At 34.4% G+C, this 13,978-nt stretch overlaps 1 protein-coding gene across 22 annotated transcripts in view; it reads left to right on the top strand.

The window, feature by feature from the left end:
- The window catches only part of NRXN1 (neurexin 1), a 1,219,761-nt gene that overhangs the window by 106,903 nt on the left and 1,098,880 nt on the right, over positions 1-13,978 (top strand). For 12 of the 22 annotated variants that reach the window (XM_070798634.1, XM_070798633.1, XM_070798623.1 and 9 more), the window contains exon 3: positions 11,322-11,339. The exons of 8 other annotated variants lie outside the window; for them this stretch is intronic. In XM_070798634.1, the coding sequence (XP_070654735.1) occupies positions 11,322-11,339 (18 nt within the window). The remainder of the gene's footprint in view (positions 1-11,321; positions 11,340-13,978) is intronic. 2 more of the 22 variants (XM_070798622.1, XM_070798643.1) reach the window with 1 other exon arrangement.

Here is a 13,978-nt window from a genome sequence, read left to right as displayed (position 1 = left end):
AAAATATTGATGTTTAGAAAGGAACTTATGAATTGAAGTGGTCATAAAAGCAGTGTATTGCTACACATTTGTAAGCAATATCTTATGAATTATAACTTAATGAGACTGTTTTGAAAATTAAATCTTTATCTTGGAAGTGGTTTGGATTAAAAAGAAATGTTTCCACTCCAGTAATCAGAAAGCAGTTTATATAAATGTCAAGAAATAATACCATATGCATATTATTCCATTAAAAAATTAAAATGAACTTTTGGAATTAATGTTCAAATTGGCTGTACTAAAGTCCAAAAAACAAAAAAAATACTTTTTGTCTTCTAGCATGTTTTCTTAAGCAGTGGATATCCATTTTAGAAAAAGATAAGATGGGGAATTATAAGGCTACCCTAAAAGCTTGTGTTTGTAGCAATTTGATTTTATGGATCAGTAAATCAACAGATAAAGGATAGATTATTCAAGCTTATGGCTCCTTCTTCAACGTGGAATTGCATTCATATGGGTCTACTTAAGTACTAGACATTAACCAAAACAGTTATATATATGGAATATTTAGTCATACAGAATTTGTTGTACCTATGAAGAAACATTTTATTGTTAGCCTATAACATAAAACTTTATTTTGTAAAAGAAGATAGGATTTTGTAAAACATCTTTAGTTTTTCTTTCTACTTGTCTAATGTTTCAGCTTTTAAAGTTTAGAGCTTCCTGCTCAGTTCCCAGGAGATTTACTAACAGCTTGTAGGTAAAAGGAATAAAAATAGTATTTTTATCAAATTTGCATTTTATAACTAAAATGAAAAGACAAATGCACTTTATGTGGCATGTTCGTATTATATTGCCTAACCTTCCAAATATTTGACTTGGAATCAAATAGTCTTTTGTTTCAAATATTTTAAAAGGGAAGAAAAATTTTATGTGCTATGAATGAAATGAACACTTTTCTTTAAATTTTAAAGGAAGCAAGAAATGATGGAATAATTCTCTCTTTTATTTCTAGTGGTTAGAATGCCCATGGGCAAACACATTTACTAACATGGGCCGGCTCTTTGCTATTACAGTAGGGCAAAGGTTTTACAAAAGTATTTTTTTTCCTGAGAAATAATTCATTCTAATAGCACAGGGAAGGTGGGTGTTAGGACCTTTTTTTTCTTCAATAAAGGAAATTAAACAGTATTATATTTTTGACTTTATAGAAGTAGCACATAAATGCAATGAAGAAGAAATATTTTTCCTAAAATATTTCTGCTATCTTTCAACAGGATCAAAGAAATCATGAATATAGTCCCCATACTTTATTGTATTACTTTAAAAAAATTGACAAAATAGATATATTTTAATAATTTTTCCAGGAATGTAGCACCATCTTATTAGGCACTTCAGCATGTTGTCCAAATTCTTCATGCTTATTTTCTTTTTAATACAGTTTTTGAAATTTGCAAACTTTCACAAGGAGCCTTAAAATTTCTGTATACTCTTGCAATCTTTTATATTCTATTTAGGTATATTAGGCAAGTCATCCAACACACTGAGATAACATAAATATAATATAAATGATGTTTATAAAAGTACATTTAAAGTGAGAAGGCCTACTCAAGGGTGGGTATATTTATTTTTTATTCTTATTTCTTTTAAGTATGTAGAAGTTACTTGATATCTTTCAGTTCAGTTCAGTTGCCTAGTTGTGTGTGACTTTTTGTGACCCTAAGGACGCAGCTTGCCAGGCTTCCCTGTCCATCACCTACTCCTGGCTGCTGCTGCTGCTGCTGCTAAGTCGCTTCAGTCGTGTCCAACTCTGTGCAACCCCATAGACCGCAGCCTACCAGGCTCCCCCGTCCCTGGGATTCTCCAGGCAAGAACACTGGAGTGGGTTGCCATTTCCTTCTCCAATGCATGAAAGTGAAAAGTGAAAGTGAAGTCACACAGTCATGTCCCACTCTTAGTGACCCCATGGACTGCAGGCTACTAGGCTTCTCCATCAACGGGATTTTCCAGGCAAGAGTACTGGAGTAGGTTGATATTACCTTCTCCAACCTCCTCCTGGAGCTGGCTGAAACTCATGTCCATCGAGTCAGTAATGCCATCCAACCATCTCATTCTCTGTCGTCCCCTTCTCTCCTGCCTTCAATCTTTCCCAGCACCAGGGTCTTTCCCAGTGAGTCAGTACTTTGCATCACGTGGTCAAAGTACTGGAGTTTCATCTTCAGCATCAGTCCTTCCATTGAATATTCAGAACTGGTTTCCTTTAGGATTGACTGCTTGGGTCTCCTTGTAGTCCAAGGGACTCTCAAGAGTCTTATCCAGCAACACAGTTCAAAAGCATCAAGTCTTTGGTGCTCAGCTTTCTTTATGGTCCAACTATACAGCCATACATGACTACTGGAAAAACCATAGCCTTGACTAGATGGACCTTTGTGGGCAAAGTAATGTCTCTGCTTTTTAATATGCTGTCTAGGTTTGTCATAGCTTTTCTTCCAAGGAGCAAGTGTCTTTTAATTTCATGGCTGCAGTCACCATCTGCAGTGATTTCGGTCCCCAAGAAAATAAAGTCCCTCACTCTTTCCATTGTTTCCCTATCAATTTGCCATGAAGTGATGGGACTGGAGAGGAACTAAAAAGCCTCTTGATGAAAGTGAAAGAGGAGAGTGAAAAAGTTGGCTTAAAGCTCAACATTCAGAAAATGAAGATCATGTCATCTGCTCTCATCACTTCATGGGAAATAGATGGGGAAACAGTGGAAACAGTGTCAGATTTTAATTTTTTGGGCTCCCAAATCACTGCAGATGGTGACTGCAGCCATGAAATTAAAAGACGCTTACTCCTTGGAAGGAAAGTTATGACCAACCTAGATAGCATATTCAAAAGCAGAGACATTACTTTGCCAACAAAGGTCCGTCTAGTCAAGGCTATGGTTTTTCCAGTGGTCATGTATGGATGTGAGAGTTGGACTGTGAAGAAGGCTGAGCGCCAAAGAATTGATGCTTTTGAACTGTGGTGTTGGAGAAGACTCTTGAGAGTCCCTTGGACTGCAAGGAGATCCAACAGTCCATTCTGAAAGAGATCAGCCCTGAGATTTCTTTGGAAGGAATGATGATAAAGCTGAAACTCCAGTACTTTGGCCACCTCATGTGAAGAGCTGACTCATTGGAAAAGACTCTGATGCTGGGAGGGATTGGGGGCAGGAGGAAGAGGAGACGACAGAGGATGAGATGGCTGGATGGCATCACCGACTCGATGGACGTGAGTCTGAGTGAACTCCGGGAGTTGGTGATGGACAGGGAGGCCTGGTGTGCTGCGATTCATGTGGTCGCAAAGAGTCGGACACGGCTGAGCGACTGAACTGAACTGAACTGAAGTGATGGGACCAGATGCCATGATCTTCGTTTTCTGAATGTTGAGCTTTAAGCCAACTTTTTCACTCTCCTCTTACACTTTCATCAAGAGGCTTTTTAGTTCCTCTCACTTTCTGCCATAAGGGTGGTGTCATCTGCTTATCTGAGGTTATTGATATTTCTTCCGGCAATCTTCATTCCAGCTTGTGATTCATGCAGCCTGGCATTTCACATGACGTACTCTGCATATAAGTTAAATAAGCAGGGTGACAATATACAGCCTTGAGGTACACTTTCCCTATTTGGAACCAGTCCATTGTTCCATGTCTGGTTCTAACTGTTGCTTCTTGACCTGTATACAGATTTCTCAGGAGGCAGGTCAGGTGGTCTGGTATTCCCATCTCTTGAAGAATTTCCCACAGTTTGTTGTCACCCACACAGTCAAAGGCTTTGGCATAGTCAATAAAGCAGAAGTAGATGTTTTTTCTGGAATTACCTTGCTTTTTCTATGATCCAGCAGATGTTGGGAATTTGATCTCTGGTTCCTTTGCCTTTTCTAAAACCAGCTTGAACATCTGGAAGTTCTTGGTTCATGTATTGTTGAAGCCTACCTTGGAGAATTTTGAACATTACTTTGCTAGCGTTTGAGATGCGTGCAATTGTGCGGTAGTTTGAACATTCTTTTGCAGTGCCTCTTTTTTTTTAAATAACATTTCATAAAACATTAAAAAAATTGCATCTGATTGTTTTCTGTTTTCCAGTGATTGGTTCCAAAGAATGTGATATCATTTTGTCTTAATCTGGTATTACTGCATTGTATTTAGTAAGCCGAGAATAGAACACCTTATAAAGAAACCACCAACTTAAAAATGTTTTGAAATATATTAAATTATTGGTATTTGACCAATTTTAATCTGAAAATAGTAATTTTATATGTTTCAACCTCAGGTACTATTGGACTAATTTTTTTCAGTCTTTGGAGAAGCAGAATTCTTCACAACAGTCTTCCTCTTGTTGAAATATCCTGCATTTTAAAGATTACTAGATATTTACTTCATTGTAGGTAGCATTTTAGTGAACTTTGAGAGATTGCTGGAAAATTTTTAATTTTTAACATACTAAAATTTTTAACATAATATTTTTATTTAGGAATAATGTTAATTTCTCTTAAAGTTATTTTCAGTGAGTTTTATAAAACTTTAAAATTACATTAGCCATAAATTGTAAAATATGTAAATATCTTGCATTTTAATCATCACAGTAATGTAAAACAAAAATTTGAAGAATTGAAATATCTTTTTAATATTTATTGCATTTTACCTAATAGACTATTTGTTAAGTATGCAAAGGTCCTATGGATTAAAGATAACATGAATTATTTATATTAAATAAAATTTTATTTTTCCTTAAATAAAATATGTATAATTGATAGATCATATGAATCATTTTCTTTTTTTTTTTTTTTTTTTTTTTTATTTTTTTCTTCCAATTTTATTTTATTTTTAAACTTTACATAATTGTATTAGTTTTGCCAAATATCAAAATGAATCCGCCACAGGTATACATGCGCTCCCCATCCCGAACCCTCCTCCCTCCTCCCTCCCCATACCATCCCTCTGGGCCGTCCCAGTGCACCAGCCCCAAGCATCCAGCATCATGCATCGAACCTGGACTGGCAACTCGTTTCCTACATGATATTTTATATGTTTCATTGCCATTCTCCCAAATCTTCCCACCCTCTCCCTCTCCCACAGAGTCCATAAGACTGTTCTATACATCAGTGTCTCTTTAGCTGTCTCGTACACCAGGTTATTGTTACCATCTTTCTAAATTCCATATATATGCGTTAGTATACTGTATTTATGTTTTTCCTTCTGGCTTACTTCACTCTGTACAATAGGCTCCAGTTTCATCCACCTCATTAGAACTGATTCAAATGTATTCTTTTTAATGGCTGAGTAATACTCCATTGTGTATATGTACCACAGCTTTCCTATCCATTCATCCGCTGATGGACATCTAGGTTGCTTCCATGTCTTGGCTATTATAAACAGTGCTGCGATGAACATTGGGGTACACGTGTCTCTTTCCCTTCTGGTTTCCTCAGTGTGTATGCCCAGCAGTGGGATGAATCATTTTCTATTTGTATTATACAAATCTAATTTGTTAATCTCTAAATTTAGGTCAATTTTATATCATACAGACCATTTTCTATTTGATTTATACCGGTCTAATTTGTTAATCTCTAAATTTAGGACTTGTTTTTACAGTATGGCTTACTTAGTCATATTTTTGTGCAGTATCCCCTTAATTCAATGACAAAATTTTTTTCTACAGGGAAATTAAATAGCCTTCTCTGAGATCGTGTAGGTGAGTCAAATCAGGAGTATTTGAAAGTTTATTTTAAACATCTCTGTAATAAAATGATTTGGGGAAAAAAAAAACTGTAGACATCTAGCATATGTTAGATCGTTCTCTCAAATGAAAGGTCATTGGTGTCCTTCAGCAGAATTCATCTACCCTCTATTTACTGTTGAAGGACACATTGTGGAATATTTTTTGCTGTTACCCACACAAGTCAGAGGCTGTTTCCTATTCATTTGCTCATTTAAAAAGTCATCCCTGAGTACTGACACATCTACAAACCCACTAGATGGGGGTGATATGTTGAGTGGGTAAGTAGAAGTGTATTTAAATTTATTTTCCCAACTCCAAACCAAGAGTTTTCCACCTCTAATTCCTAAACTATTGTGAGTTTGGACTCTTAGTTAGGAAGCAATACTCCCGAGAACCAGCTTTCTTTGGAGAGTTGTGTAGCAATGATTGAGCTTGGGTGGGAAAGGACACACCCTGACTACTGTTATCTGTAGCTTCCGTATGAAGAAATGTTCATTTCTCAGTAAGCAATCACACAATAACAACGAGCACACACAGTGCAGACTGTGCTCTGTTCATGGTCACTGTGAAATGTCTTTCCCTAAGTCTGCTATTATTGTAAACGTAGAAATGTTGACTTCTCAAAGTTTAGATGTAGGGAAGAACTGAGACTATAAAAGCAAGATAAATCCCTGTAATAGGCCCTCATGAAAAGGAAATGCAGTGTAGTTTATGTGTGCTATTTAATATATACTTTAATATGTTCACTAACAATTGTTAAATTCCATTAGGACCATTGAACTGATTAAACACCAAAATAATCTGCCATATAATTAGGCTTCCTTCTTCCTTCTTTCTTCCTCCATTGAGAAGATGGAAATTGAACACCACAAGTTCTTTGTCACAGAATTGGTACCTGTGTGAAGCAGAAACATAGGCAGTCTCCAACTTATGAAAGTATAATCTCAATATATATATTTATAAATATATTTATTAGAATAAATAGGTAGAAACTCATCTCACATTTCCCAAAGAAACAAGACTGTAAGGCAAGGTAATCCCAGACCATTTCACCAAGGACTCATTAATTCCGTATCTTGAATCATTGTACAAAAAGTACCGAAAGTGCAGTCAAATGTTACCCATAATTTCTTAGGGAGAATGGTTTTATAGTCCTAAATGTGATGCCAAGATCATCTCTGCTGCTTCAAGTTGGTTAGAGATATCCCTCTTTTTACTCCTGAACAGTGAAAAGATCGGGAGGGAGAGGGAGGAAAGAAAAAAAAAAGCTTCCCTAGGTGGCTTCTCTCATGCCCTAGGATCAAGATTCCAGGAGACTGAATGGGAGTGCCATTTAGGTGAATTTGAAACAAGTTGCTGAGCCCACCTGTTAAAAAGCATTTTTGAAACTAGCCAAATTCCTATTCAGGCTTTTCTTTCCTTAAGAATCCATAATGGACCTTTATGTTTCCTTTTCTGTTTGTTCTTGCTCTTGATTCTGGCTGGCTTTTCTCATCCTCTAGGTGACTGCCGCACAGATCCTCAGAACCAGTGATTTCCTCCATTTCCTGTCCTTGAAGCAGTCCCGCAGTACTGAGGTTTTCTAAAGGCTTTCACTGTTAACACCAAAAGAAAAATAAAGCAGAGCTCCATCCTGTGCCACCATGGGAACCAGACTCTGCTATACAGGCATTTGGTTTCCCCAAATGAGGGATGAAATCTTGAAAAGTACTGTGAGGGGCTAAAATGGTGAGGGTAGACACTACCAAGTGCAGGGTATGTTAGAAAGGAAATGCAATTGTATTCTGAATTCCTGCTTCTGTTGGCTAGCACCAGCCTCCAGGTTTGCTATTATGTACCCTACCAGGGAGGGCATGGGTCTGAGTGGGAACCTTTTTGCTATAGTGGCAGTTTTGATGAAGGAAAGAAGGAGCCAGAAAAAATGTTGGGAGCCAGTCACAGGCAACTAGCAGAGAAGGAAGGAAGCCAAAAAGGAGGAGAGCCCAAGTGGGAGCAGGAGACTGCTTTGGGTCAGTTTGTAAAGTGAAATGTAGCATATAAGTTGACCACTGCTTGTGCATTTAGATGAAGTATTTCATATTGCTAAGCTTAAACACTGATTATACATAAGGAGTTATTTGTGATATTTTATCCCATACTTTGATTCATTCACTTGGCATGATTAAATTTCTGATTTTCTTTACTTTCAAACAAGGACATTTTTTTTTATTCATTTTTCTTTTCCTAGTAGTATGCCATTAAGATTATGTGCAAAGACTGTAGTAATAAAGTTACCATCCTTGCCTTCTTATAAGCTGGTGCTCAGTCCCCTCAGTTGTGTTCAACTTTTTGTGACCCCATGGACAGTAGCCTGGCAGACTCTTCTGTCCATGGGATTCTCCAGGCAAGAATATTGGAGTGGGCTGTCATGCCCACTCCAGGGGATCTTTCTGACCCAGGAATTGAACCTGCATCTCCAGCGTCTCCTGCATTGCAGGCAGATTCTTTACCCACTGAGTCACCTGGGAAACCTTCCTTATAAGCTGGGGACCAGCAGTAAAGCATCTATGAAGATGCTCTTTGGAAGTAATTTTAAAGCATACAATTTTGCATACAGTTTAAAAGTCTGCCTCTTCCCTCATGTCAGCATACAACCATTATTCATAATGTGATTGATATTCTATTACTTGATTTCTATATCTGTGAAGGAAACGTGTCTTATCTGAAAGAAAAATAAAATTTAAGTTATATTGTTCATAATTTTATATTTAATATTTTCATAATCAAAAGAAAAATGAAAGACTGTGATCTTTATATATGGCATGGTAATCATAGTAAAGCTGATTACTAGAGACACAATAGGATTAGGTGAGCAGCATTGAGAAGCCAGGGTTTTCTGCAAACCCAAGAGCTTTTCCCTAACTTGAAAGTGTGTGCAGGTGAGGCTAGATGGAGTGCTTTCTGCCTTACATTAAAGAAAATATGCTGCTTTAGCTTTACGTGCTTTAGCTTTACATGCCAGTTTTAGCACCTTTCTGTTGCTCCTCAAAACCAAAATAGTATTTGGTTGCAAAGAGAAATCAAAAGTTGGTGTTATAAGAAAAACTTTTCTTTTTAAACTTGATATTGTTTGTTTAGTCCAAAAACCAAATAGAAAAGAAAGAGAAAAGGATAAAGAAAATACATGGATAATGACTGTAAATGCTAGAGTTTTGACCATTTATATGTAGCTACTTCCAAATTCTGAAATAACCTAGAGATCATCTCTAGATTAACAGATTCTACATCAACTAAAGCCAGCAAATGGATACCAAAGGGGTAAAATAGAATGAAACAAAGAGAAGTTTTTTTTTTTTTTCAATCCTATAATTGAATCTGAAAATATATAGAAACTCAAGGAAAGTCTATTCTAAGCCGGTTTGTCCCTTCTTCTTCTTTAAATACGAGTTAATACATTACCTTTCCTTTCACTCTAGTAGTTCTGTAAAAAAATCTAAGTCTTATGAGAAGACTATTTTTGGTCATCAGGATTTGATTACACTTTGGGCATGACTTGGATTTGCATAACAGAAGTTCCTTTGGTTAAGCCTAGTTCTCTGTATTAGTAAGAACTCAGAGAAATGCCTTATGACTAGACAGGATCGATGGTATTGCCTGTGGCCCTGTGCCTTAATTAACAGTGAAAAGAGAATGCACTTTCAGCTGACCGAATGACTAACCTTAATTTTGTCAGCACACCTTCCTTTCCTCATATCCTACGAAGCCCATGTATAAAATTTTTGTCATGGCTGGTCCTGTTTCATTGGTTTGTTTTCATTTTCCTTTCTCTATTAGACTTCCATGCAGCACTTTACCAAAACCCCTTTTTGGACCTGTCCTACTCATGACCGTATTTGCTAAGTAACTCTCCTCTAAATTCCCTGATTTTGTCATTTTACTCCACATATTTAATAAACTTGTCGAAAAATGAGCATCTTCAGTGGAAAATAGAAATTCAAAGGATATCATTATAAAACCAAAGTGTATCCTAAACATTAAAATATCTGTATCTTTATATGATTCTCAATATAAAGCAATAAAACAAAAACTTAATGTTTGTGACCATGTCATATCCAAGTTGCCTTTGAAAAGTAATACATTCTGATTCCTTATTTGGTAGATAGGAAACCTAAATCAAACAGCAAATGAGTGTCACATACCAATTATTTCAGTCATTTAAAAAAATTTTTTTTTCTTTTAACATGAACTGTAGGAAACGAACTACTTTGTAGAGGTGTTATTGTCTACATTTATCCATGTTCTATTATGTATTAAGTCCACATCAATAAATGTAGCTGTGTTGATATTTCAGTTTCCACTTAATATATTTTAAACAAAGTTGATGATTTTTTAGTTCATTAGTAACTTTGACTATTAAAAAGCTGTTTGTTGAAACCTATAAAATGATACATTTGCAGTTATTTTTTTTCTTTCAACTTAACAGCATTCACTGTTATCTTACTTTTTATAAATACTTTTCATCATGTACCCTCTTTTAAAAGCACAGCTAATTAAATATAAGAATACAACAAGAAATGTCAGCATAGATATGCTTATTGTTGAAAACTTTTTCGTAAGTACCAAAATATTGCTCTCACCCTAGTGCCATAAAACAGTTTTTCCTTCTATTTCTTACCTAGATTCCAAGCCCTGTGTCTCAAATAGTACTTGAATTGCCTCATAGATATTAATAGTTTTATATTCCATACACTTACATTGATTATGTGTAGTTAAGACATGTAAAATCTGATTATATATGTTTGTATATACACATATGGAAATATACTTAATATATGAAAAATTTAAGTATTACATAGATATATGGACAAACAAGGGAATTTCACCCAATATTATCAGTATCTTAACTACATTCATATTCACACCCTAAACAGATGTACAAAGTGAATAAATCATTGTAAGCTTTGTCTTATGAACAGCTATCAAATGAATTTCTCTTGTAAAGATTACTTTTTCTACTTTATATTTTTGAAAATTGCAATACACTATTGTCATTTGTGAAAAAGTATGAACACATTATAAACTAAATTACAGATTTTAGGTACATAAATTTATGTGATGTTTTTTAAGGAAATAAATTTATTAGAAATATTTCAAGGCCATGATGTAAATAGATTACATATCTGATAGAATGGAATATCTTTAAGTGAAATTTCATGACTACTTGTCATGAACTTTCTTTTGTCCAAGTAAGTCAAAATTAAAAATAGAATCTTTTAGAACTGTTATAAAAAAGCTTTAGAAGTAATTGCTAGGATAACTGTGCTAGCAGCATATAAGAGTTATGTATGTTTTGCACAGGGCAATGAAAGACTTTTGAAAACTCCTTGCTCAGTACCCAGCAGTATTACTGAAATTTTGTCTCATATTCCTTAAATGCTGCCAGTGGGAGGGAACCTGCTTCCTGTGATTGTTTTTTTCCCCTTTGAATGGGAGCGATGGAGCACTTGCATGATGTGTTTGGTGCCTTGCATGAAAAAGACATGCAAAGGCAAGGTCTAGTCTGCATGCTGCTTAATGAATGTTTTTCCTTTTCTCTCCCTCCTTGTCATGTGCTTTCAGAAGACAACAATGTGGAAGGTGGGTGCTTTCTACTTTGTTTTCCAACTCTCATTTGCTTTTTATTTCTTAGTAATAGTAGAGTACATCTTGAATGTAGACGGTAAGTTGAACTTCTGAGTATTTGCTTATTTCTGGATTGTGTATCATTTTTCATCTAGAACACACACTTTCAACTCCCTTCAGCCCCAAGTGTATGAAACCCCTTCAACCTTAACTCCAGCCCTTGATGGACTTCAGCATCCCATATAAACCTTAGAATACTTATTTCAGTGTTCTCCATGGAAAAATGACACAATCTTGCTTCTTTTATTTTAAATGAAAAAAATATATCTTTGTGGTTTCCGAACCCAGTGCATGATTCTCCATTTTTTTTTCTTGATCAAAATGATTTCTTTTGTAAATTTTGAGCATTATTATATCATCTCTAGCCCATTGGTTTAGTTTCAAATGATTTGATTTTTAAAAAAAAACACAAAGTATAAGAGGCATAAATTTAGATTAAAAATAAGCCATTGGTTCATGGAAATGAAAGCATACTGCACTCCAGCATGATTACTGGTAAGTATATTTATAATATTCTATGTCTGTTAAGTAGAATTATGGTGTTTGTTCAAGGTATTCTAAAATTATCAAGAGATTTTGAGAAAGCTATACATTTTTCCTGTTGAATTCAACAAACTAAAACATGTTTCAACATCTTTTTTTAAATTAAAAAAAAAGGTAAAATATAGTTGATTTTCTATGTTGTGTTAGTTTCATATTTCAACATCCTTACCTTTAAGGAACTTAAATGCATTAGTTCACGTGCTGTAAAATTAATATGTAAAGGATAAAAATATGAAAAGAACTAGGAAGTGCAAAGAATTGTGAAAAGGAAATTGATGTCATATCACCTTACATAATCACAGCATTAGCAGTTCAGATTCCCTAGAAAAAGAGTCCCCATATAATGTAACAGATTAAAATTACTAAAATTTGATATCTCAAAGAACGATTCATGCTAATACAAAATTGATCAGTAGCAGATGTCAGCATATTATTTGTGATTATTTCGTGGATTCTTTCAATTGCTTAGTTGCCAAACATTTGTTTCATTATTTAAGTAAAACAAATTAAAAGTTTAAAAGAAATCACCAGTGAAAAATTTTCCAGGTGTTGCTTCTGTAAATGGCATCTTTTTTTCTACAGTATAATTTAAATAGCATGTGAGTGTGCACTTAGTAAAGATATTACCCTTACAGGTCTGACTGACATTGTTCAAAATCATTCTCATTTATAATTATGCATGTTATTTGAGTTCAAAAGGTTTTGTTTTTTTTTTTAAGTATCTTTTTGGCTTTTTCTTGTATTTCCTTAATCATCCTGTAAAAAGGTCTATGTTTTCATTCTTTTCTCTTTAAATCCAGTTGCATTCAAAGGGGCTTTGAAATCAGCTTAATGAGCATGTATGACTCTCTCCTTACACATCTCACGAAAAAAATTGACAAGATTTTCAGAGTATAGGCTCATAAACTATTGTAATAAAGTTTATTCTATCATTGGAGAAGGGAATGGCAACCCACTCCACTACTCTTTCCTGGAAAATTCCATGGATGGAGGAGCCTGGTAGGTTCCAGTCCATGGGATCGCAAAGAGTTTGACACGACTGAGCAACTTCACTTTATTTGATCATAATTTTTAATGTCTATGTTTATAACTCCACTTTGACCATATAGTCTAGCTGCCTTGGAGGTAGGGGTATAACACAAACAATGCAAATGTTATTCATATTTAAAAATTTCCATTCTTACTAAGGTAGTATTAAAAGCCATTAGAGGAATGTAAAAGTTACATCTTGCACAGAATTATTTCCCTGATTTATTTTACAAAAAAGTTATGAACTATTATTAGGAAATGTATAGTAATTTTTAAATGAAATTAAATGAAAAATTATATAACCTGGGCAGATAAGCTGCTACTCTTAAGCATATAAAGTATCATGAGTCACCAATGAATCATAAACTTTTTAAATTGATTGTGATTTTTATTTTGTTTAAAAATCTCTTAGAAAATATAAAAGAAACTAGATTACAGAAACATTGAACTACCGTGCTAAATAATTTTTATATCATAATTATATGATGATGTGTAATTGTGTCTGCCCACAGGAATGTGTAAATACCCCTTAAAATTTTAAGGACATAATACAGGTTATTTCACTACTGATTCAAGTAATATACAAAGCTGTTTAGCTCAAAGCCTCAAATATATTTGAACAGTGGGAAATGAAATACACATTTTATTAAATTTGTATGTATGCTTTATTTCTCTAGCATTTTCCCATATTCTTGAAATATGTAGGGATTGAAGTGTAACTTAATTTCTAAATTTAGAATAAAGAACTAGGAATTAATGCTGAAAAGTAGAACATATATTTATAGATAGTGAAATAACTTTTTAAAAGAAAATTACTAGTATTCTTTAGAAAAGGGGTAATCTTCAATCTAAAATTGTCAAGGAAGAATTAAAAATAATTTAAATAAACAAAAGGAATTCCATGTCCTTTTAGAAAACTATCTTGATGAAAGTATATCTTAAATATACTCATGTTAACTCATACTTTAATATTGAAGTAATGTTTAAGTAAAACGTTAAATAATTTTGTTTTCCATGGAAAA

This window comes from Bos indicus, chromosome 11, assembly GCF_029378745.1.
Source record: "Bos indicus isolate NIAB-ARS_2022 breed Sahiwal x Tharparkar chromosome 11, NIAB-ARS_B.indTharparkar_mat_pri_1.0, whole genome shotgun sequence".
Taxonomy (NCBI): Eukaryota; Metazoa; Chordata; class Mammalia; order Artiodactyla; family Bovidae; genus Bos; species Bos indicus.
The sequence above is the reverse complement of the archived record's forward strand: the minus strand, read 5'-3'. Positions and strand labels throughout refer to the sequence as shown.